The sequence below is a fragment of the Sinocyclocheilus rhinocerous genome, unplaced genomic scaffold (genome assembly GCF_001515625.1).
Source record: "Sinocyclocheilus rhinocerous isolate Xijiao unplaced genomic scaffold, SAMN03320098_v1.1 scaffold609, whole genome shotgun sequence".
NCBI lineage: Eukaryota > Metazoa > Chordata > Actinopteri > Cypriniformes > Cyprinidae > Sinocyclocheilus > Sinocyclocheilus rhinocerous.
The window spans coordinates 25,584-49,846 of record NW_015664988.1 but is presented as its reverse complement, the minus strand read 5'-3'; the positions used below and the strand labels follow the sequence as shown (position 1 = coordinate 49,846).

The 24,263-nt window shown below is 38.9% G+C and overlaps 3 protein-coding genes and 1 pseudogene across 4 annotated transcripts in view; 1 reads left to right on the top strand and 3 right to left on the bottom strand.

Annotated features, from left to right (window-relative positions):
* LOC107730552 (UPF0317 protein C14orf159 homolog, mitochondrial-like) overlaps window positions 1-2,474 on the top strand; it is a 30,510-nt pseudogene extending 28,036 nt beyond the window's left edge.
* A 3,503-nt stretch (window positions 2,475-5,977) lies between these two features.
* On the bottom strand, window positions 5,978-10,338 carry LOC107730554 (ovarian cancer G-protein coupled receptor 1-like). The gene is made up of 3 exons (XM_016541407.1): window positions 10,114-10,338; window positions 7,483-7,646; window positions 5,978-6,940 (listed from the first exon to the last, which is right to left on the bottom strand). Exons 2-3 carry the CDS (start codon window positions 7,555-7,557, stop codon window positions 5,978-5,980), a joined length of 1,038 nt encoding a protein of 345 aa, XP_016396893.1. The 5' UTR covers window positions 7,558-7,646; window positions 10,114-10,338.
* Window positions 10,339-11,443: 1,105 nt separating this feature from the next.
* LOC107730551 (protein Daple-like) lies at window positions 11,444-14,539 on the bottom strand. The gene is made up of 3 exons (XM_016541404.1): window positions 14,465-14,539; window positions 14,170-14,288; window positions 11,444-13,754 (listed from the first exon to the last, which is right to left on the bottom strand). The coding sequence occupies exons 1-3, from the start codon at window positions 14,537-14,539 to the stop codon at window positions 12,920-12,922; spliced, it is 1,029 nt and encodes a 342-aa protein (XP_016396890.1). The 3' UTR covers window positions 11,444-12,919.
* LOC107730555 (protein Daple-like) overlaps window positions 13,816-24,263 on the bottom strand; it is a 34,048-nt gene continuing 23,600 nt past the window's right edge. For both annotated transcript variants that reach the window (XM_016541408.1, XM_016541409.1), the window contains 5 exons: window positions 22,066-22,272; window positions 20,743-20,817; window positions 20,593-20,652; window positions 18,115-18,362; window positions 13,816-15,692 (listed from right to left, as the gene is read on the bottom strand). In XM_016541408.1, coding sequence (XP_016396894.1) covers window positions 14,790-15,692; window positions 18,115-18,362; window positions 20,593-20,652; window positions 20,743-20,817; window positions 22,066-22,272 — 1,493 coding nt within the window. In that variant the 3' untranslated portion in view covers window positions 13,816-14,789. The remainder of the gene's footprint in view (window positions 15,693-18,114; window positions 18,363-20,592; window positions 20,653-20,742; window positions 20,818-22,065; window positions 22,273-24,263) is intronic.

Genomic DNA, 24,263 nt, shown 5'->3' with positions numbered 1-24,263 from the left:
TAAAGGAAGAATGATAGTTTCCGATATCATAGGAAGCGCATCAGAGATGTTATTTGACATTGTCAGTGTTGCCTAGTGTCTGTCTGGTTAAAAAAAAAATGATTTCCAACATTTAATCGATATTTAGGCATGTTTAAGAGTGAAATGGAAAATATTGAGAATAATAATATAAATATCTTGAATTCTATTTTTTGAATAGTAGTTCATTTAGATACTATATTTAAATGAATGTTTCAGATTAAATACAAGCTAAGCTGTATTGATTTAAAAAAAAACTTTGAGCTTGAGACTATTTAGTATGGTACACAATAGCATGTCACATTTATAGTCGACAGACAGATCTTGTACTGTGTGTAACTCAGAATATTTTCCCCAAAACTAATAATATAGAGCAATGCACACAAACAAACAAATAAATAACTTGGTAATTTATTCATTCATTTATTTATTTTCATGTATGTGCACTATTTATTTTAGTATTTTACCATCGGACTACACTATTGGTCAAAATTTTGGAGTATTGATTTTTTTTTTAATGTTTATTTATTTAATTGTCTCTTATTCTCACCAAGGCTGCATTTATTTAATAAAAAATGCAGTTGTGAAAGAATATTACAATTTAAAATGCCTCTTTTCAGGTTTCTTTAGTGTCACATGATCTTTCAGAAATCATTCTGATATGCTGATTTGGTGTTCGGTTATTAATAACGGTTCTTAATAATATTATTGTAGAAAATGTGCTTAATATTTCTATTAATAGATTATTTTGGGGGGAATTTTTTGATGAATAGAAAGTTCAATGAACATCATTTATTTGAAATCTTTAGGAACTTTATAAATGTATTTAATATCACCTTTGATCAATTTAATGTTTTTTTTAAAAATCAATTTAATGTTTTAAATCTTACCCTGAACTTTTGAATGGTAGTGTAAAAAAAAGTAGCTTTGCAATCACAGGACTAAATATCATTTTAAAATGTATTAGAACACAGTTACTTTAAATTGTAATAATATTTCACAATATTGCTGTTTTTATTTTTATTTTGATCAAATAAGTGTAGCCTTGGTGAGCATGAGACTTCTATCAAAAACATTTTCAAAAATCTAAATTATTCCAAACGGTTTGATTGTGTATTCTATATACTATCAACTATACTATTGAGGTGTCTACAAAAACTTGTATTTGCCCCTCAATGATTGTGTACCATGAACAATCTTTTCTTAGCATACCTAACGTCCACTTCCTGTATAGGAGTGTCCAGCTGGGGTAGCTATGCTGTCGCCTGTGCTCTGTATGTTCTCAATCTCTGTCCAATACACTGGCGGTACCTCCAGAGGGGCTTGGGTCTGTCAGCCACACCTGATCAACAGAGCCTGTGGACGGCCTGCCTGCCCACTGTAGCCAAGGTAACACCGTATTATCAAAAATAAAAGATGATGGCTAAGTTCAGTCCTACATTACGTTAAAGCATCTGTTCTTCTAAAAAAAAGTATTGCATTGCAGTTTAAGGGTGTCTCTGGAAGAGTTTATGCATGTCACCTCATAATATCACTATAAGTTCAGTCCTACATTACGTTAAAGCATCTGTTCTTCTAAAAAAAAGTATTGCATTGCAGTTTAAGGGTGTCTCTGGAAGAGTTTATGCATGTCACCTCATATCACTCATTTTATTTTCAGTGGAAATCCACTGGTATAAAACTTGCAAGCGTGTCGCAGTGCTGCTTCCAGTCAACACTGGCCATTTTTATATTTGCGGTGAACTGCAGACCACTTCAGAACCTCTGCCAGTATACCTTATAATTATCACGGCCACAACAGCTGGAACCAGCCCGTTAACCCTGTATTCACATTCCTTTCTGTTAGCCTAAATATTTTCTGTGTCCATCATGTTGTTTCTCCTCAGTGGCTGCTATGGATTGATGCTTTAATAACACTTTTCCTGTTTTTAAAGTTCCCACTCCCACATGTGGCTTAAAATAAAAGACCATTACCACTGAATGCATTACCAAAGATTAAAGACAAAAAAAAAATCCAGCTGCAAAGACAAAAATGACTTGATGTGGTGCTTTTATTCAAAAAACAGGAGGAAGAGATGCTCCAGATTTTGGTGAAATATGGCATCCGCAGCGGCAAAACGGCAAACCTAGGACTGGAGGTGGATGGATTGACCTTTCACCCTTACCATTCTGACATCATACAGCGGCTTAGAAATCTCACTCTTGCCTGACGTCATAGTGTGGCCTGCATCACGGACACATCACATAGCCACAGGAACCAAGACACTCATCTTTGACCAGTGTCAGAGCCGACTCAACCTTTGCATATTCTCACTCATTCTCACAGATGAATATGAGTATGGGAATATAATCGAAAGCCATTGTAAAATTTTGTTGATTCTTTATAGACAATCTACAGAGAAGTTTCATTTTTGTGCTTTCGGCTTATTAAACAATCTATGTTGCTTCTCACTTTAAAGCCCATTTCTTGCTGTATACAAGAATATTTGATTAGAAAAATAATAAACAATTGATTTCAAGATATTACAAACATTGTATCCACCATATACACTGAGGGACACGTCCTATTGATTATTCAGTCAACAATATGGGTTTAAAGCTGCGCTATGGAAGAGTTACTTAAAAATAATGAAATTCTATGATAAAGCTAGTACATAAAAAATACTAAAAAAGAATCTTAAAAATCTTTTTTTTTTTTGCCCATTCACTACGATAATGATTTACATTTTTACGCTGTCGGGTCAGATTTGGCGGGAACCAGGTTACGTCATGTCCGTGAGTGTCCGGCTAGGCGGCAACTGTATCTTGCATGGTAATATTGCAACAATAAATAGTGTGTAGATTTAATTTGGTCAGCTAGCTATCATTTAACATGGACAGTACAACTGCAAACCTGTGGAGAATCATCCATTGCAGAGAATGCAGAGATAATAAGGTAAAGTGACAAAACCCCTATCAAAACAAAATAGGACCCACAACGGAAATGACACTTATTGCTCAAATTACATTTTTTAAAAAATATTTTCTGATATACTTGTAGAACATTTTTACTACTATGAGAATGTTTTGTAGTGTGATCTACTCTGTAATGGCGATATCGATTACTCAAACGCAGGGACATGCAATTTTATTTTTAACCACAGTTGGCGATAGAAAGGCCAACAGTTCTGTAGCGCAGCTTTGATGAAATCTAATTAATAGGCATAATTGTTACATTCTTTGGTTGTACCTTGTTATTGTGGTTGTAGGTACTTGAATCATACATTATAGGCTATTTATATAACATTATTCATGTTGTAGTCTAAGGAACTTAAAAAATACCATGGTATTACACAACAACTCTTACAAGCAGCTGTTTTAGTTCAGATCCGTGTTACATAACACATTCATGTAATTTGGAAATTTGTATATTATCACTGACCTTTTTAGAGATAAATGTCTTTCCCTCTTCCAAGGTTCAACCAAAATCAACACTGGAGAAGACCATCCCAAAACAATTAATAATAAAGTAAAATAAACTGCAGACTTTTAATTAGTCTGGCTCTGGTTACACCTGAAAGTTTTCAACATTTCTCTGGGACCGGATTAACAAGCATGAAAATAAAATAAATAGGCCAATCTCTCAATTTCTTTCAAAATGGTGCTGGATTCGTTTTTACTGGGAATATGACTTTATACTAATTAATCCCATCTGTATGTAGGCTTCTGTTTATGCACCTTTGTTTAATTTCACAATTCTGCTTTCAATAGAGTTACCGACGAAAGACAGCCAAGAAAGACCATGACTAAACAAAGAGGACTAATATATGATGGACGTGTTTCTCGGAGTCTGAGCTATGTTTTTCTCCTGTTTGCATTAAAGGGACAGTTCTATAATCATTAATTATTTAGTCCTGTTTTGACTATTCATATACGACGTTTTCATCTTTAATAATATTATAGAAGAAAATATAATTAATAATAATAGGAGAAATGAGATCGGCAACACATACTTTAATGCACAAAGTATGCAGGCAAGACAGCCAGAGGTCTGGTGAGTAGAGAGAGGAATTGCATCACAGATTTAATCATATTTTTGCTGCAAGGGTTTGCTTTACCTATTATCTTAAGTAATTTGTGCCCTCACATTTATGACAAATACTATTTACTCTTATATCAGTGTTTTATAATTACTGCCATGCTATTTTATAAGCAATTTTGACATGTTTGCTGTGTAGTGTTAGCTTGCTAGCTTGGTAATTAGCTAGCTAGGGAGCTATTTTTGATAAAATTATGATTAAGTTGTTTTGCGTATATTGCTGTCATGTGTCTTTTGTTAAAACAACAAGCCAAACAAAACCAAAATTCAATTATCAGACACTCGAAGAGAATATCCTATCTTACAAAAATTGGACTAGTTAATATTTATGCAGTACCCATAATTAAATTCTCTTAACTTTTTACACCCCTGCTATACAGCACAGCATTATTTCTGTGTCTACGTACTGTGTAACAATACAGTCATTGCCAGTGATTTGTGCAATAAACAACAAAGTATAGTACCAATAATAAAAAGTCCCCTAACCTGAACTGCAGTCACTATGAAAAATCATGAAATATCCTGAATACAATCTTGATTTGGTTACATATACATAGAATCTGCATGCATGTTGATTATTCAATGTAAACATAGTTTGAATGAGCAGGAATAAGAGAATACTTCCACGTGTCTGTTCTTTCAGTTCACGTCAAACTCCTGAGTCCTGGTATTACCTGTGATCACTTCCATCATTAAAATGTAAACACTGCACCAAACACTCATCAACCTTTATTTACCTCAGCGGTTTGAGCAAACAGAAGATCCATGATTTCTGTAAGTAACCATCAATCACTTCTTCCTCATCTATTTCCCCAGGATATGAAATCAAAGTGGGAAGCTATCCAGGTTAAAATGGTCTGTTTGGAGATGTTTGACCCTTCACACCCACACCGTGTACCTTTTCTGCTTGTCAGATGTCTGTGTGCTCCATGTCTGTCCATGTAAAAGGTGAGTAGAGGCAACAAAGATACAGCTTCATTGCTTTTGTTTTCTTAGAGGAAAGGTTCACCCCAAAATAAATAAAAAAATCTATTATCATTTAGATCACCTTCATGATGTTCCAAACTTAATGACAAAATTGTATGCTGTTATTTTCTATAAAATAAGAGCATATAGCAACCAGAAACTGTTAAACGCCAAAAAGAACACAAAAGCACCATAAAAGTATCATCACATTGTCCATGAAACTTCTGAAGCCATACAAATGCAATTTAAATATTTAATGATAATTTCCCCCTCCCTATCTTGCAAATCACATTAAGCATAAATGCATTTTCATTAAGTTGTATTGTGCCTGGTTTCACATCAGTGAACCAAACGCCACTGGTTCTCATGTTTTGTAACTAAATCTGACTTGCGAAGTTTGCATCTGAAAAAAAAAAAGTATTTGCAGTGATAACAACAGACTATATGCATTAGGGTGAGTAAATGATGACGGAATTGTCATTTTTGGGTGAAGTACAGTATTAAAGGAACCGGAAACCTATGAGGTTTGAAAGCAGAAATGGTTTTAGTCTTGGACAGAGATTTTTAGCTGCTACATGCACATGTAACTAAAGGGACTTAGAACAGTACAGAAAATGTTTAGCTCATCGGTTCCTAAAACCTCAAATGTCAACCACTGGTGATTTTCAAGGTAGCAATCCCTGAGCATTACACCACGTAACAGTAGCATGCTAGCTTACCAAAACCATGAAATATTACAGTTTAATTTTAGAACAAAATACAGGACTGGCTCTGACAAAGTAGGCTAATGTTCTAACCAATGCAAAATAAAAAAAATAATATGCAGCTGTACATCTATGATGCTTCCTTTGTCCACTGAAGAGCCTGTAGCTAAACTGTACGATGTCCATTGTATAGATAATACAACAAAAATGTTCAAACGTCAGTTTTGATCTGCTGCAAGAGTGTCACTACTGAGGTACCTGTAACATTATCATTGGTGACTGCAAGCTCAGTAGAGTGCGTGTTGAACCTTCCATGACTTTTTGAGCAACAGCAGAATACCCGAGTACAAGCTTCCTGAGCCTTCTGGATGCCCTTTTGGGCACTCTCACTGATAAAACAATAGAGCGCTGGATCCGCCACGCAGTTAAAACTAGTAAGCAACAGAGAGAAATGGTAGTAGTTGAAAATTTTCTCAATGAAGTCGCAGTCCCGCTCAAATATGGTGCGTACCAGCAGGAAGACGTGGTATGGTGAGAAGCAAACCAGGAAGATGACGATGGTGCTGGTCACCAGGTACTTGATGCGAGTTTTCTGGGCAGTCTGCGTGCCTGCACTCTTGCCCACTGCTCGGAGGACTCGAAAGTACGACACGGAGAGGATTCCTAAAGGGAACAGGAAACCTATGTAAAAACGGTAGTAATTTATTGGGTACTCCCATGTCTTCATGGGATAGTGCTCAAAGCACACAGATTGGTTATGCTTGTCACTGCTGAGCTCCTTGTGCCAAAAGAACACCACTCCTACGGCAAGCTCTTTGAGCCAGACCACCGCACTGACCAGTGCTGCTGCTCGTACCGATCGGAAAGCCGAGAAGCGGAAAGGGTAGACCACTGCCAGGTAACGGTCAATCGAGATACAACACAGAAAACCAATGCTGACATAGATGTTCTCGTAGAGCAGGAATCCACACAGTTGGCAGAGCCACTCAGAGCTGATCCAGTTGTCCCCTTGGAAGATATACTGGAGCCAGAGGGGCAGGGAGGCCAGGTACAGCAGATCGGATATGGTCAGGTTTAACAAGTAGACCCCCAGCTCATTGCGGGCTTTCAGTTGCAACCAGGCATGGTAGAGCGAGTAAGCATTGGCGGGAAGACCCACTAGCAGGATGAGGATGTACGCACCCGAAAACAGGTACTGGTGAATCTCGTGGCTTATAGTGCAAGCACAAATATATATATATATATATATATATATATATATATATATGAACTCACCTTTATAAATATTCACCTGAATAAGTTTGACCGCTAACCCCAGCCTCCCATACATGTTTACATTATTACACAGCAGAATAAATATAAAAGTTCTAGATTAGACGATGTATATTTTCTGCCATCCAATTCTTGTATAAATTAAATTATGAAGAAAAAAAAATACGGCTGAGCACGTTTAGCCTAATTAAGGTTAACCTAAATGTCGTAACATAAACCCAATAACCCGACTCAGCAAATGTGGGAGAATGTGTGCTTGAACGTGCCTCTCTATATGCTGACACGATCTGCCATGAAATGTTTAACCTAGTTAAGTCATGTAGCCTACTGTAATACAACCGGTAGCATTTGTTGACCAAAGTTTGACATGTAAAACATGTTGTGCAACCAGGCATGGTAGAGCGAGTAAGCATTGGCGGGAAGACCCACTAGCAGGATGAGGATGTACGCACCCGAAAACAGGTACTGGTGAATCTCGTGGCTTATAGTGCAGTTTATTTGCTCCTCAGACATGTTCATCTTTCTAACCTCATGTTCGCAGAGTCTTATTCAACAAGTGTTGGTAAGTTTGTAATCAACTGAGGTCTCCAAATAACATTCCACGGATTCTATGGGAAGCAAACAAAATAGGATGTCAAATGATTAGTGTGTCCAAATACCACCACAGTATTCATACAACCCAGAAAATGCCATGATACACTACAACTTTCACTGAGATTCTGATGTACATATTGGACATTATGGAAAAGTTGAGTTCATCTGTAAAAGTTATCTTTTAAAAAAATCAAACTTTTGATGGCTTTATGATACTTGTCAAAAACTGATTTGGGTTTTTCTCAGTTCAAGCAGACAGAAGTTGTACTTATGCATGCCTGAAAATAGCTTTCTGAGGATTTTATCAAGATGACTGCCGAGTGACAATAGTTTTGTGTGTGGGCGGGTGTCCTTTAAACTCTGAACTATTTTAAGCATACAGGAAGAGATATTATGAAGTTGAAGGAAGTGTGAAACTCATCTACTAATTTCGAAATATGCCATATCCAACTGCACGTCTTTTGCACTTGGCTTTGACGTCTGCGTAGGTGTTTTCTTCGTTGAGTAGAGCCTGTGCAATGCAATTAAACCATCTTTATATATGCTAATTCATGTCATGGATTTGAGTAACATACGTTGCCCTTTTCAATTTGACCATGGCCTGGTTCGCAGAATGTCTGGCTGATCAAAGGATGATAGATATATTGGGATTGAGACAGACTACTTGGGATTGAGACAGACACTTTCAATAATACTGCTCAGACATGATGAACATCATCTGTGCAAGTACAACAGTATTACTCAGAACAGTGTCTCAATATAGGAAAGCTGTTTTCAGTAGAATTGCTTTTCTGTTCTCGGAGGTTACTTCGGATTTTGTCTTCTATGGAGCCAGCTTTAACATCTACCTTACGGAGAGACTTACCTATAGAGATTTGACATTTCCCTAGCAAACTATGGAGCTGTTTTCCTCTATAAAACTTTGATGAAGTCCTGTACTGTATGTGATAATACAAGCAGTTCACTTCCTGTTCAGAACAAGAAATTGTTTGGTCAGAGTAATGTAGCAGTACGAGAGAGGCAATGTGTTACAATGCTTTTAACTTGGGTAAGGGGTGTTCTTAGGCACAACAAATTTGTGTCAATAGTCCAATAAATACATTAATCAAACTTAATTAATTATAGAACAGATTTTTTTTTCAGCCAAACTGTACTATGATTGTGGTTGCTGAGCAACATAGAATTCAGTTAAAGTGTGGTCACAGATGTGCATCTGTCTACAACAGCTTCAAACATGTCTCATCCAAACAGAATTCAAAGTCTAATCTGTTTTATAAAGCGCAAAACTTCACATTGATTCATCATTTATGAAAACTGTCAAATAACAAATTCTTCATTAATATTGTATTTATAATTTAGTATAGGGGACTCCAGGACTTGCTGTGACATGAGGAATCTCTTGAGTCAAAAAACCAATTTCACAAATGTGTTTTTGCTTGCTGTTTTCAACCAGCTAGTTTCAAACTTTCTCAAATTAAAATATACTGTATTTTGAATTGCAAAAGTATATTTATATACATATAAATATACACAGTACACACATATATTATGTAAACACACTTTTATTTTGTAAGTGATTAATCGCGATTGATCAATTTGAAACTGCCATCCAATTCTTGTATAAATTAAATTATGAAGAAAAAAAAATACGGCTGAGCACGTTTAGCCTAATTAAGGTTAACCTAAATGTCGTAACATAAACCCAATACCCCGACTCAGCAAATGTGGGAGAATGTGTGCTTGAACGTGCCTCTCTATATGCTGACACGATCTGCCATGAAATGTTTAACCTAGTTAAGTCATGTAGCCTACTGTAATACAACCGGTAGCATTTGTTGACCAAAGTTTGACATGTAAAACATGTTGTAATAGAGAAAAACTACCATATATTTGGCACATGTAATATTCCTGTTTATTTTTAATGTAGTATTGCTCTTGTGCGCGACTCATTACACCATTTGGAGTATGTAACTGATCACATTATAAACTTGAACCCTAATGGGTTAAACCAGGTTCATTTGTATTGGTAGCACATCTTAATAAACATGTCACAGAGTAGACCATGTTGGTTAGAAGTGCTAGATTCTCACGTGTAGTAGCCAACGTATACATGAGAAATTATCGAATTAGAAATGATATAGCCTATATTCTAAAAGTGCGTTACAAATAGCTGTTGGAAAGCTGTAAAATAGTAATCAGCATCATTTGTTTGCCTAGTTTACTACACAAATATCATCATAACCATATTTTCTGGCAAAAATACCACAGTGATTATAATTTTATACTGATTTTATAATAAATTAATGGGAACTCAAAAAAAATTTCATATTGCATTCCTTTTTCCTACTTTATTTCTTTTTATTGGTAGTAGGACATAATACTAAGTGCTCAGTTTACTGAAGCAACAATTACTGTAATAGGCTAAATGTTTTTTTTAAAGGTATAGGAGAATATACATGAGATTTAATGAAAGTAAATTACCTTAAGATTGCTGGTTTTAATCCCTCGCGACTCATTCGAGGCATTTCTCAAAAGTGATGAACAACATATCCTCAAGATCAACCGCTCCACCGACTCTGTCATAGAGATTTGACTGTTTCTATTCGTTTACTCGCAGGAGAGATTTTTTTTGCAGAAATAAAATAGCTCCCGTGTTCCGGGGTTGTCGCGTCGGAAAAGAGGAAAAAATTAAATTGCGTCAACAGATTGTATGTGATGATGCGTGCAATTACTCAAAGCGAAACACTCATCTCAAGTGTCTTCTCAGACACAGGATGTGTCTCGTATCCTATGACCTGCCTGCACAGAAAGCACGTTTGGCAATTACAGCTGCGCTCAGTCAGATGAACGGACATGAAACGCAACTATAATGTCCGAAGTGCTGTCTAAGTAGGCAGCTCCTCAGCATAATAGCCTCGTTGTTCATCTGCCTGTTGGGAATAAGGGTAATAATGTATGTGACATATGCATAAATAAACATTTAAGGTTTCTTAGGTGAAATTGTTCACAGCGCCTGGACCGTGCGCAAAGGAAAGGATGTAAAACGCGTTTCAAACTATCACATTCCTCAAATACTTACACGTTGGTGTCCCATAACGTTTTTAACGCATTTTTGTGAGATATTTTGGATATGTCTGATGAACTTTTATTTAACATAAATTTAAACTAGCATGAAAAAATGTCCCATATGTCCCAGATTTTGGCCAAACTGTTACCGCATGCTTTCCTCAGTTACAATACACGTAACATTCCTTAAAATTGTGACAACCAAGTCAAAACTTAGACACTTCATATGGCAGGACAACTGAATCTAATCTCTTTTCTCAGTTTTTAGCTTCATTTGTCAAGTTCAAACTTCAGCTCGTGGTACTGAAAGAAGATAGGTTATTTAAATTATTGAAAGAAGACCAAACATAAGTTTATCAGTAACTACACTCTAAAAAATGCTGGGTTGTTTCAACCCAACTTTAGGTCAAATATGGACTAACCCAACGTTTGGGTTAAAAATTTAATGTAAAAATGTAACCCAACGGTTGGGTTAGTCCATATTTGACCCAAAGTTGGGTTGAAACAACCCAGCATTTTTTAGAGTGTACAACTCAACATTTGGTGCCAAATTAACTGGACAGACCTCAAGTTATGCTGCAACCCCTTTACCCATTCTGAAGGTTTTTTTTTTTTGGATGATGATTTTTGTATGTTTAATTTTGATGTTAATTTATTCTGAGAGCTAGAAAATCAGTTTTAAACTTTATGCATGTCATAGCACTAATTTACTCACGCAATTTACTGAAACCATCAACTCCAGACATAAAAAAAGCTTTATTACAAAGAGCAGGTTTTGGAAAACAGCTTTCTCTAAACAGGCTTCTATCATTGACAATAAACTTTACATTAAGTGTAAAAGGTTGTTAGGGTATCTACTCCTTACATCAAACACACAATATCTTACAGGTACTGATCCATGTTCATGTGCAGTAGTGTATAAAAACAGTTGTATATCTAAAATCATTTAAGCAGTAGTTGTGCACATTCAAACAGGACACTCTCCTAATGTTCACACACCCAGTGTGAATGCTTGATCCAAATATATTTCTATGAAGACACCATTGCCTTTGGTGATCAGCTCTTGCCCTTGACTTAAGAAAGCCTCCGCAGACCATAAGAAGTTGGAGATGGTGACACGAGATGGCAGAATAGCACCCCTGACAGGGAACAAGGGGTGCTTGGTTGGTGACATGATTGAGGGATCCTGGGATTCCATGGGCTTTTTTACCTATATGCTTCACTTAGGGAAAAAATATGTATAATGAGACTACTCCATTCTTCCAGTGTTCAACATAATCAGACTTAAGCATCAACCACGCAAAACAAAAAAGCAATTTTGGAAAAATGAGGCATACACACACATTAAAACAACTACACAAACAAGTGTCATTAATTGTCTCAAGGACATTAATAAATAAACCAATAAAAGAACTTCTGGTCATTAGAACAGTTGTGCAGTGTTATAAAATGAGTGTGTTGATGAGGAAAAACAAAACTAAACAAAACACAAAAACACCAAACTGAGCTTCAATTTCTCTTTAGTGCTACTCTAAATGCTTGTGTGAAACTGGGCAATATGTCCAGTACTCCAGATTCCCCCTCAAAACCAATTCTTCCACCTTATATCATAAGGTGCTATCTTATTTTCATGTCCAACAGCCTTCTGTTGGTCGCTCTCTTTCTGGCTCAGTGGTGCGTCTTGTGTGCTTCTGAACAGAGTCTGAGCCAAACCCAGGTCCTACACCAAATACATGTTCACCCACAAGAAGCAGAAAAGAGCAGATTGTTTGGTATGTCAGCTGGGAGCGAATGAGAGAGGCTGCTTCCTGTAATGGATCCCTATGAGGCTCGGTGATGGACCTGCAACTGTCCTGCGCCTCCTAAAGATGGATGCAGTCGCTACTCAGTAATTACGCTGGGAGTGGCTCCTAGCACACAGCCCAACGTTTGTTTTCCATATTCAGAATAGAACATGAACTGGCCTGCCATGGAGCTGCGGAGAGCTGTGGAAATCAATGGCATTTGATTGGAATTGAAGGGGGAAAATACATTCAAGTGCCCCATAAATTCATTTTCAGGTCAGTCTGAACATGTGCAAGACCCTCAAATGCAACTGGTGCCTTTGAAGCACCTAAAGAGATGGAGAGAGGAAGGACATGACCAGTCTCCCAGAGCTGCCTGGGGCTTTTATTTGTTTACAGTGCAGTTTCATACGTGTTTCTTCACCAAGTCTGAGGTTCTACACACAGCCGTACTCATACCAAACAGTCTGAGGGTCATTGTTGGGGTCGGGAGAAGCAGGTTTACTGGTGGGCTGCTCCTTGGTGGTGTAGCTTAAGTTCGCAGTGTCTGCTTTCTTCAACAGAGGCGACTCTGCCTGCCTTTGCTCCCGAGGTTCCTCCTCCAAATCCTTCAGCCTTAATGCTGATACGGCTCGCACTGGAGTCACCATGGCCACCTCGCCACGATGGAGGGCAGCTCGGGTTTGAGCAGGAGCAGAACGGACTGCTCCTGCCCTGCTGCTACCGCTACCAACGTATTCCCGTTCAGCCTGCAGCGGCATAGACGAAGAGTGCACTGGAGGCGGACTAGCCAGGGACAACTCATCTCTCGGTTGAGCGAGAGACAGACGGCGGGGGTCCACGGATACGTGCCCCGGGTCTCCAGGCAGCGGCGAAGAACCAGCCAGCCTAGCAGATATCGGTCTTTCTCTGGTGACTACACCAGACCTCCTCACCACCACATCATTTTGGCTGGGAGAACTTGCCTCGGTGCGGTAACTGTCCGGCCTGTTGGAACGGAGGAGGTCTGCGGAGGCCAGGCTGAATGTACGGCTCAGGCTGGCGCTGCCGCCCACACCTCCGCGAGGACTGGACTGCTGCAAAGGTGCGGACCGCAGTCCTGCTCCTCTGTTAGGAAGGGTTTGCGATTGAGAAGGAGGTGTGGACGTCTCGGTGAGCCGAACGCTTGGTTTGACACTGTGTCCAGGTTTAGGGGCCCGACCATCTAGTTCTGGCGGAGTAGTCTTGATGGTTGGCGTGACATAATTGGATGATTGAGGTGATTGAGGGATCCTGGGATTCCATGGGCTTTTTTACCTATATGCTTCACTTAGGGAAAAAATGAGACTAATGAGACTACTCCATTCTTCCAGTGTTCAACATAATCAGACTTAAGCATCAACCACGCAAAACAAAAAAGCAATTTTGGAAAAATGAGGCATACACACACATTAAAACAACTACACAAACAAGTGTCATTAATTGTCTCAAGGACATTAATAAATAAACCAATAAAAGAACTTCTGGTCATTAGAACAGTTGTGCAGTGTTATAAAATGAGTGTGTTGATGAGGAAAAACAAAACTAAACAAAACACAAAAACACCAAACTGAGCTTCAATTTCTCTTTAGTGCTACTCTAAATGCTTGTGTGAAACTGGGCAATATGTCCAGTACTCCAGATTCCCCCTCAAAACCAATTCTTCCACCTTATATCATAAGGTGCTATCTTATTTTCATGTCCAACAGCCTTCTGTTGGTCGCTCTCTTTCTGGCTCAGTGGTGCGTCTTGTGTGCTTCTGAACAGAGTCTGAGCCAAACCCAGGTCCTACACCAAATACATGTTCACCCACAAGAAGCAGAAAAGAGCAGATTGTTTGGTATGTCAGCTGGGAGCGAATGAGAGAGGCTGCTTCCTGTAATGGATCCCTATGAGGCTCGGTGATGGACCTGCAACTGTCCTGCGCCTCCTAAAGATGGATGCAGTCGCTACTCAGTAATTACGCTGGGAGTGGCTCCTAGCACACAGCCCAACGTTTGTTTTCCATATTCAGAATAGAACATGAACTGGCCTGCCATGGAGCTGCGGAGAGCTGTGGAAATCAATGGCATTTGATTGGAATTGAAGGGGGAAAATACATTCAAGTGCCCCATAAATTCATTTTCAGGTCAGTCTGAACATGTGCAAGACCCTCAAATGCAACTGGTGCCTTTGAAGCACCTAAAGAGATGGAGAGAGGAAGGACATGACCAGTCTCCCAGAGCTGCCTGGGGCTTTTATTTGTTTACAGTGCAGTTTCATACGTGTTTCTTCACCAAGTCTGAGGTTCTACACACAGCCGTACTCATACCAAACAGTCTGAGGGTCATTGTTGGGGTCGGGAGAAGCAGGTTTACTGGTGGGCTGCTCCTTGGTGGTGTAGCTTAAGTTCGCAGTGTCTGCTTTCTTCAACAGAGGCGACTCTGCCTGCCTTTGCTCCCGAGGTTCCTCCTCCAAATCCTTCAGCCTTAATGCTGATACGGCTCGCACTGGAGTCACCATGGCCACCTCGCCACGATGGAGGGCAGCTCGGGTTTGAGCAGGAGCAGAACGGACTGCTCCTGCCCTGCTGCTACCGCTACCAACGTATTCCCGTTCAGCCTGCAGCGGCATAGACGAAGAGTGCACTGGAGGCGGACTAGCCAGGGACAACTCATCTCTCGGTTGAGCGAGAGACAGACGGCGGGGGTCCACGGATACGTGCCCCGGGTCTCCAGGCAGCGGCGAAGAACCAGCCAGCCTAGCAGATATCGGTCTTTCTCTGGTGACTACACCAGACCTCCTCACCACCACATCATTTTGGCTGGGAGAACTTGCCTCGGTGCGGTAACTGTCCGGCCTGTTGGAACGGAGGAGGTCTGCGGAGGCCAGGCTGAATGTACGGCTCAGGCTGGCGCTGCCGCCCACACCTCCGCGAGGACTGGACTGCTGCAAAGGTGCGGACCGCAGTCCTGCTCCTCTGTTAGGAAGGGTTTGCGATTGAGAAGGAGGTGTGGACGTCTCGGTGAGCCGAACGCTTGGTTTGACACTGTGTCCAGGTTTAGGGGCCCGACCATCTAGTTCTGGCGGAGTAGTCTTGATGGTTGGCGTGACATAATTGGTGGGGGTTTTAGCGTCATCTCGCAGAGGGACAGGTCGAGTAGATCTGGTGAAATAATCAGTCATCAGATCCTCTCGACTTCCTGTCTGCACCTGAAAGACATTTAAATCATCATACATATTTTTGCAAAAGCATGTGGTTTTAACTGCCCCAATTCCAATATTACAACGGAAATTACTTGCAGGGTTCCCACACCCCTTGTGATGACTAGGACCCTCTCTTCTTGTAAGGAACTCCCTTTACTATATACAAAAAATGCAGCTATATATTTCCATGTATATACTACTTAAGATCAATATTAACTGCAATAATATGAAGCCTTGTTTTTATGACTTTTCCATTGTCATTATACAAAAGTTAAAATCTTATATATTTGAAAAATATTAGGAACAATTACTAAATGTTTAATTAAAATATTATGAAAATTTTATAGAAAATATTTACTTTATTCCAATGCAGGAGATACAACTTAATGTTGGACATATGCCTATATAAAACAAAAAGATTCTCACTGTTAAAGGGGTCATATGATGTTGCTAAAAAGAACATTATTTTGTGTATTTGGTGTAATGAAATGTTTATGCGGTTTAAGGTTAAAAAAAAACATTATTTTCCACATACTGTACATTATTGTTTCTCCTCTATGCCCCGCCTTTCTGAAACGCCATCGATTTTTACAAAGCTCATCGGTCTGAAAAGCGAGGTGTGCTCTGATTAGCCAGCTATCCAGTGCGTTGTGATTGGCTGGCCGAATACCTCAAGCGTGTGAAGGAAATGTTACGCCCCTACCATACTGTGATGCCCTGTCCGGCCGGAGTGACGAGACAAAAATATTAAATCCCATTATAAACTAGGCATTTGTTGCATCCGTGAACATTTGGGCGGCGTTATGCAAATTTGAGACTTTAGTCTTTGCAACTTTACAGATCTTCTTTATGCACCAAGAGCTTGTAACACTCCAAAGAGAAAGGAAAAATTGAAAATCGCATCATATGACCCCTTTAAAACTAAGGGCTAACTGAATAATTAATTGTTATTTGAATAAAATAACTGCAATTAAAAGTCATGACTTAAATATGACCGTAAATAATGGTCTGGTTTCACAGACAGGGCTTAGATTAAGCCAGGATTAGGCCATAGTTCAATTAGGACATTTAAGTAATTTTTATTAACATGCCTTAGAAAAAACATTACTGGTGTGCAACTTGAGACAAAACAAAGGCACTGATATATTTTAACATCAGTCAGTGCAAGTTTCTTTCAGCTGAAACAACTCAGACTTACATTTTAGTCTGGGACTAGGCTTAAGCCTTGTCTGTGAAACCGGGGGTAAGTGTATAAAAATTAAAAAATGTGTTAAAAATGTTTACAAATATTTAACTAAATTAAATGTAATCCTAAATTTCATAAGCTTTGTCAATTCTTAAGAACTAAAACATTTTTTTTCCACTGAACCCCCAAATATTCCCTATTGCTAGAAATCATTGTTTTAAAATGATTTTTTTCTCCCAGACATGTTCATTACCATGGGAATCCTGTGCATGCATTTCTTGTAATTTGCTCCATGTCTTACAACAGAAACACATTAAAATCCATTACGATAACAGGACTTGGAGATATGTATATCAATATGACATGTGATATCAACCTCAGTTTGGCAACTAGCTGAAATGGCTCCATTATAAACATTATCTTAGTAATCCCCAATTAGCAAACAACAATACATTGTGCAGTGTCAAACAGATCAAATATCAGGCATAATTTATTTAGGAGCATGAATGTCTCTACTGATAATGAATTAAATTTATAAAGCTCCCTTTTGCTATTCTCACTGCATAAACATGCACCCAGAATCTTGATATGTTGAAAAACATACAGGATATCTGAAGTGAGAAAATATACATCCTACGATGTTTGATTCACCACGCATTTAATTATTATTATTTTTTAATTCACCACGCATTTTTTAACACCACGCTGTTTTAAATAGGATCTTAAAATGATTTTATTTTTTAAGTTGTGTTTTTGTGATGTAATGTAGTCTGTTGTTGTGAGGACTACTTGTGCTGTTTGTGTGTTGAGCCTTTTGTCTGAAGACAATTTTCTACCCCATTGGGGATAGACAATAAAGCTTTTGAAATTGAAATGTAAAATTCTTCTAATTATATGTTATTATTCTTCAAAAGGTCAAACCATCAAACAAACAAGTCTGCTCAGAAGTAGGGCTGCACGATAAATATCGCACGATATTTAATGCGCATCTCGTCAGTAAAGCTGGTTCTGTAATCAGCGGTAAATCTCTACACGTGCGTGTTTTCATGTGGAGCAGCATTAGCTACACAGAGCCGTTGTTCACAGACAAGCTGCGCAAAACCACGATCATATTTTGCGCATGATTTACCGCTGATTACAGAACTGGCTTTACTGACGAGATGCGCATTAAATATCGTGTGATATTTATCGTGCAGCCCTACTAAGAAGTGTTAAAACGTTGTTAGTGTTAAAACAACTTACAGTGGGTGGGGACAGGACATTACTCTCCTGCAAGAACTCCTCAAGGGTGACCATCTCACTGCTAGGAGAGGACGGCCGTCGAGAAGTGGGCCGCTGGGAAGAACGTGAAGCAGATGGGGCATCACAGGGAAGGGTGGAGCTACGAGGAATCAGAGACAACTGACTGAGACGTGAGCCTTCATGACCCAGTCCAACGACATCATCGCTCGACAGACTGGCAGATCGGCCCTGCAGGCAGTCCAGAGAACCTGGAGGAAGACAGGAAATTAAAACCTGAACTGTAAAATTTAAGAGTGAGATGTCATAAAAATGGGCACATTAAAAGGACTGTGTGTGTCAATAGTGCTATTCACACAGTAGTATAATCATGATCAGTCATTTCAGCATTTACATGCACTAGCCTGCGTTTTTATTGCAAATCGAAATGAGAAAAGTGTTTTTTCTCTCACAACCCAGAAGAGAAACATCAGAGTGATATAATGGCCTTCCAAATCAACATCAGACTTGACAAATTGGCCTCTGCTAAGTGCTGTTAGGCTTTTACTTGACACTTTGCATTAGAGCCCTGCACGGGCCTCAAATATAGGCCCTAGTCCATGCCTCACAGACATGATAAATATATCTATAGAAAGCTTTAAATTACTACTTAACGAAATAAAACAAATCAAAAACAAAAACTCTTTCATTATAATCATAATCTGTAAAGATGCACTTCTCTCTAAAGGCACGTCTGAGGAGATGGCGAGTCAGGATCGGCAACTTCATCCTTGCAACACCGACTCAGAAAACAGTAGTTTATTAGTAAATAATTCAAATACCTCCTTACTATTTCCCCCGACACATTCATGGTAATTACTTTTACCAGTGCTTTGTGGCAAGCTTTAGCCTATTGCGTGCATTTGAACGCAGAACTGTTCAGCTGTGCTGACGGCATACATGCTGCTGCAGCTGGTCTCATGTTATTTCCACCAGCGTGGCAAAAAAAATAATTTTTTCATCAAAAATAATTGATGGATGTCTAAAATATAAAAATAAGGAGAAGCCTAAAACAAACCCGATGCCCGGCCCGCGTCTGAACTATGACGTGAAAATTGTCCCGAAGCCCGGCCCTAGGGGTGTAAAAAAGTCGGGGCCCGTTGGGCCCGGGCTGAAATGCAAGGCTCTACTTTGCATGGTAATGAAATCTAATTTACTGCAGTGTGAAAGATTTGATATGAGAGGTTTTGCAGCGCTAAGGTGTTCAGAGCATTTCTAAACATGTCGCTATTTTTTTTTAAAGGTTTTTAAGGTGTCGTGGGTGGTTACTAGATACTAGGGCATTGGTAGGTGGTTGCTTACTGCCCCAACTAAAAAAAACCATATCCATCCATCCATGGTATTCTGGTCTGTAGATATGGCTCAGGGTTCTTCAATGCAAGTCTATTTGATTTTTCTGTATGGTTTACTATCCACCAAACAAAAGTCTGATGGCTTAGAAAAGCAATACCTCTACTACACGCTGAAGTCAACCTAATGTTACGATATGAGCAATAGTAATACCCTTGAAATAAAAAAGGAGTGAGCATAATGAGTGTACTGAATGTAATTTCCTTCAAATCATAACAGTATTTTCAGGTTGTGCTCACACTTGTAATTTGGTTCTCTTTGTTTTTTTTGGTCCAGACCAACAAAGAAAATGATTTTAGTCCTGGTTCACTTGGCGTTCACATCCGTCCAGTGAAGAGAAGTGTACAGGAGTTATTTTTTCTCTCAGTGGATGCATAAGATTTCCTGACAAAAATTAAAAAATTACTGTCACATATTTTTTTAATCATAATAATTAAATATTTAATAATAAAACATTTCTAATGGTTGATGGTTATAGGCTCCCTGCATATTTACAGTGGGTACGGAAAGTATTCAATTCGGCCCGAATCAGTTTTCTAAAGTGTTTTTGAAAAATTACATACCCTACCTTTAATATGTTTGTGAAAACCATGATTTTTTTTTTTTCTGGATTCTTTGATTCCTAACAGCATTTATTTGAACAAATATTTTGTAACATTACAAGCCTACATATCCTCACTGTCACTTTTGATCAATTTCATGCATTCTTGATGTTTAAAAGTATTAATTTCTTTATAAATAAAATCCTACTGAGCACAAACTTTTGAACAGCAGTATTGTACCACAATATATAAACCATCATCATCATAAAAAAATATTTAAATGGCTTAAATAATGAATAATTTGACTATTTAAATAATTTATTATTTGATTAATTTAAATAACTGAATTGTGATAAAATAATACTTGCTCGACAACAGAGTTGCCTCTGCAAATGTTCTAGTAAAGACATATGTTTCACTCTGAGAAACAATTACTGTCTCAACAGAGTAATTACAGAGAGAGTGTGTGTGCAGGGGTGGCAGTTTCCATCGCTGGCTAATGAAGTGGCTATGCATGCATATGAAATAGACCACACACACACACACACACCTTTGGAGCTGATGGGGGAATTGCTGCTGGAGGTGAATTCGGCAGAGCTGGGCCGGTGGCCTATAGAGGGAACCACATGTCACATATAAACACAAAGAAATAAAGCGAGGCTGTCGAGGCAACACGTATTGATTTTGTTAATTCTCTAACCCGTGTTTCCATGGACACCACTTCCAAAGCCAGCATCTGGGGAATGATGGTGCAAGTCTTCCTCTGAGACCAATCCTGCAAATAAGAGTGTTGCCCAACAATGAGGCACTAAATAAATCAGTGTATACACAGTACTCTTAGTTTATCCCTAAGTTTATTTCATAAAGACATCTGATTAATTAGTACCACTAATTATTATTATCATTATTTCACACAATTCAGTTTCCCTTTTAAAGATGCTCTCCTAGAACAGTGTCATTATGGGACATGATGGGCCTCTGGCTACTGCAGTCTTCCTGTGTGCGTTTGTACGAACACGGCTGCTTGTTTACGCAGTGCAGTAGATACCTGAGAAAGCTTCAAGCACTTGAAAATAAACATTCATTTAGAATGAACGCTTTGTTATTACGCTGACAGTGTCTTGATGAAATGAGCTTCGGGCTTTTTGACTGGGAGGTGAGAGTCACTGAGAGGGTCAGTGGTGTTTAAAGCTGAAGCCCTCGTGTACATGGTTGTACATTACACATGATAAGCTTGCTAACGGCTAAATAAACTAATGCGGCATGGAAAACACAACAAAATCACTTAATAAAAACTTCAACGACTGCATTTAAATATGGAAAAAGTATAAAGGTTGACTGGGTATGTAAGGCCATTAAACTGTGACCACTCACCCATAATTTTACCCTACGACTAGAAATCGGTTTAAAAACTTGGCTAGCTGACGCCACTTTAAAGGGTTAGTTCACCCAAAAATGAAAATTAGGCTGCGTTTTACTCACCCCCGAGGCATCCTAGGTGTATATATGATAGAGCTTGAAATATCAAAGACAATTTTTTATATAACTCCGACTGGATTCGTCTGAAAGAAGAAAGTCATATGCACCTAGGATGCCTCGGGGGTGAGTAAATCGCAGCCTAATTTAAATTTTTGGGTGAACTAACCCTTTAAGGTCTATCTATGGCCTGCTATTGATTACCAAAGGAAAATTATTTCAACTCAACCCTCAAATTGAAAAATTAATTCATGGTATAGACGAAAACAAAGTCATACAGGTTTGGAACAGCATGAGGGTGAAAAAATTATGACAGAATATTCATTTCCAGGTGAACTATCCCTTTGTGTTTAACCCAAAATATTCCTTTATTAGTGAAAAATAAAAATGTCTGCTACAATTTCAATACAACACAAACCGGTAAATCATAAAGTGTCTCCAAGGATGAATAAATTTACTAGCGTACATGGCAGAATGAACATGGTCTGTCATTTGAGGCTCAAGGCTGCTGACATGTAGCCTACTAAATGGCATAATTTAGTGTTACCCTTTGGCCTGCGTCCCGGCCGCATGCTGGAGGACGACTTGTAGCCTGGTGCACTGTTGGAGTTGTAGCTCAGTGGAGTTGAACAGGTGGCTCCTGGCTCTCGGCCCCGCCATCGGACAAGTTCTTCGTACCCGTTCATGCTCTCACTACCGCCCCCTACAGAGCGATAGCCCTCTTTGCCTCTGGACCCTCCACTGTCGTTCAACACTTTAAAAAAATCAAGAGAAAACGTCAGTATCTGCGAGTGCATACAAAGCATGTGCAGTGCAAGCGCTGCTGCTGGGTTTCAGTGATGCTGCAGGCAGCTGCGTAGGAGAAGGTGTCGGAGCAAAAGCACAAGCATGTGTTAGTAAAATGAATCAACTCCAAAAACCACTTAAAAGCAGGACAGTTAGACAGTTAAAGGAACATTCCAGGTTCAATACAAGTCAAGCTCTATCAGCAGCATCTGTGACTCATACTTGGTTTCAGTTATACTCCTACATTGGACATTTATAGGGCAAGTGTTTCTTATCAATTATTATTTCATACAAAAATATGTTAGTTGAGATGTAAATTTGTCAAAATTGTCTTATTATGATCCATATAAATATGATTTTTTACAGACAATTATATTCAACATTCAAAAGTCACTGGACTTTGTCATGCAAGAGTTGAAAGATTGTACAACAACTTGAATGCCAAGGATGGCGAGTAATTCTATCATATCTTTTTAGGGATAGTTCACACAAAAATAGTATTTTCTCCATACTATGGAAGCCAATTACTACCAGCATCTGTTTTGGTTATCAACATTCTTCAAAATATCTTATTTTGTGTTCAACAGAAGACAGAAACTCATACAGGTTTGGGACAACATTAGGGTGATGACGGAATTTTCATTTTTTTGGGTGAACTATCCTTTTAAGTCTTGTGGCTATACTCTCGACATACAGTATAGCCACAAGTGCCCATTTCAACATACATTCTGGTGCAATGTCTTGCCCCACAGACACAGATATTACTGTAAACATGAATTTTGTTTGCTTTTACAAACTGAGGAACAAGTCATATTCTTTTTTATTATTATTATTGAACTGACATCATGCCACAAATGCTATCGATAGAGTTCAACTTGTATTGAACCCCAAACATTCCTTTAAGCTTGACTGCTGTGGCCAAACTAAAACACCAGCTGGAACTCTCTGGTGCTCCACGAGGTTCTCTTTATTAGAGTCATGCTGGAAACGATCCCTCGCATGATTTTTAAAAGGAGAAAGTAGTTTCTATAACTGCTTGAAAAATCATCAAGAGTAGTTCTACATAATTCTACATAGGGCTTTTAATGACTTTAAATGACATAAATAAGAAGGGAAAGGTTGCAAGCCAGACACAAACACGCATTGTCTGTATTAACATCATGACTCAATTTACTTGCAACTGTATACTTTTTTTTTTTTTAACAATTGGTAGAACACATTTCTCAATACGTAGGTCACTTTTTCAAGTGTGTTTTGTTCTTTGTTCCAATTTTAATGACAAAATTAAATGGGAAATGTCACAAACCAGACTTAAATTAGCATTGTCTACTCTATATGAGCACCATGGCTCAATGCATCAAAATGCATGTGCTAAACTACTGATACGAGTAATTCTAGATCATTTTTGAGGCTGTACAGTTGCTAGGACACATTTCCCAATACTCACTTTTTCCAAAACTCTTCACACAGTTCTCCACACCAACTTTCAGCTTGGCACAGCAGTTAATTACATATCCACTAAGCACAAAAACTAGCAAAACACTTCTCTCAAATCAACTCATTCTTCCATAACTAGCAAATATAATTCAATATATTTCAATATTTTAGCTCTGTAGAAATATTGCAAACTGCTGTCTTTTTCAGTTTTCTATTCTGTCAGGTTTTGAACTTTAGGCATGTGCAAAAACTGACCTGACGTGACGTGACATGTGGCCAAGTATGGTTACCCATACTAGGGGTTAGTGCTCTGCATTTAACCCATCCAAAGTGCACACACACAGCAGTGAACACACAAACACCGTGAACACACACCCGGAGCAGTGGGCAGCCATTTATGCTGCGGCGCCCGGGGAGCAGTTGGGGGTTGCAGGGAGCAGCCTTGCTCAAGGGCACCTCAGTCGTGGTATTGAAGATGGAAGAGAGCACTCTTTCACTCCCCCCACCTACAATTCCTGCCGG

What these genes read in the sequence shown, in the direction of transcription:
- LOC107730551 (XM_016541404.1), bottom strand. Translation starts at nt 14,539, where the DNA reads ATGGCAGGCCAGTTCATGTTCTATTCTGAATATGGAAAACAAACGTTG. An exon ending in TGCTAGGAGCCACTCCCAGC is followed by an intron (nt 14,289 to 14,464) that starts GTAATTACTGAG and finishes TATTTGGTGTAG; the next exon opens with GACCTGGGTTTGGCTCAGAC. An exon ending in ATAGCACCTTATGATATAAG is followed by an intron (nt 13,755 to 14,169) that starts GTGGAAGAATTG and finishes ATGGAATCCCAG; the next exon opens with GATCCCTCAATCACCTCAAT.
- LOC107730554 (XM_016541407.1), bottom strand. Translation starts at nt 7,557, where the DNA reads ATGAACATGTCTGAGGAGCAAATAAACTGCACTATAAGCCACGAGATT. An exon ending in ACCTGTTTTCGGGTGCGTAC is followed by an intron (nt 6,941 to 7,482) that starts ATCCTCATCCTG and finishes TCGGGTGCGTAC; the next exon opens with ATCCTCATCCTGCTAGTGGG.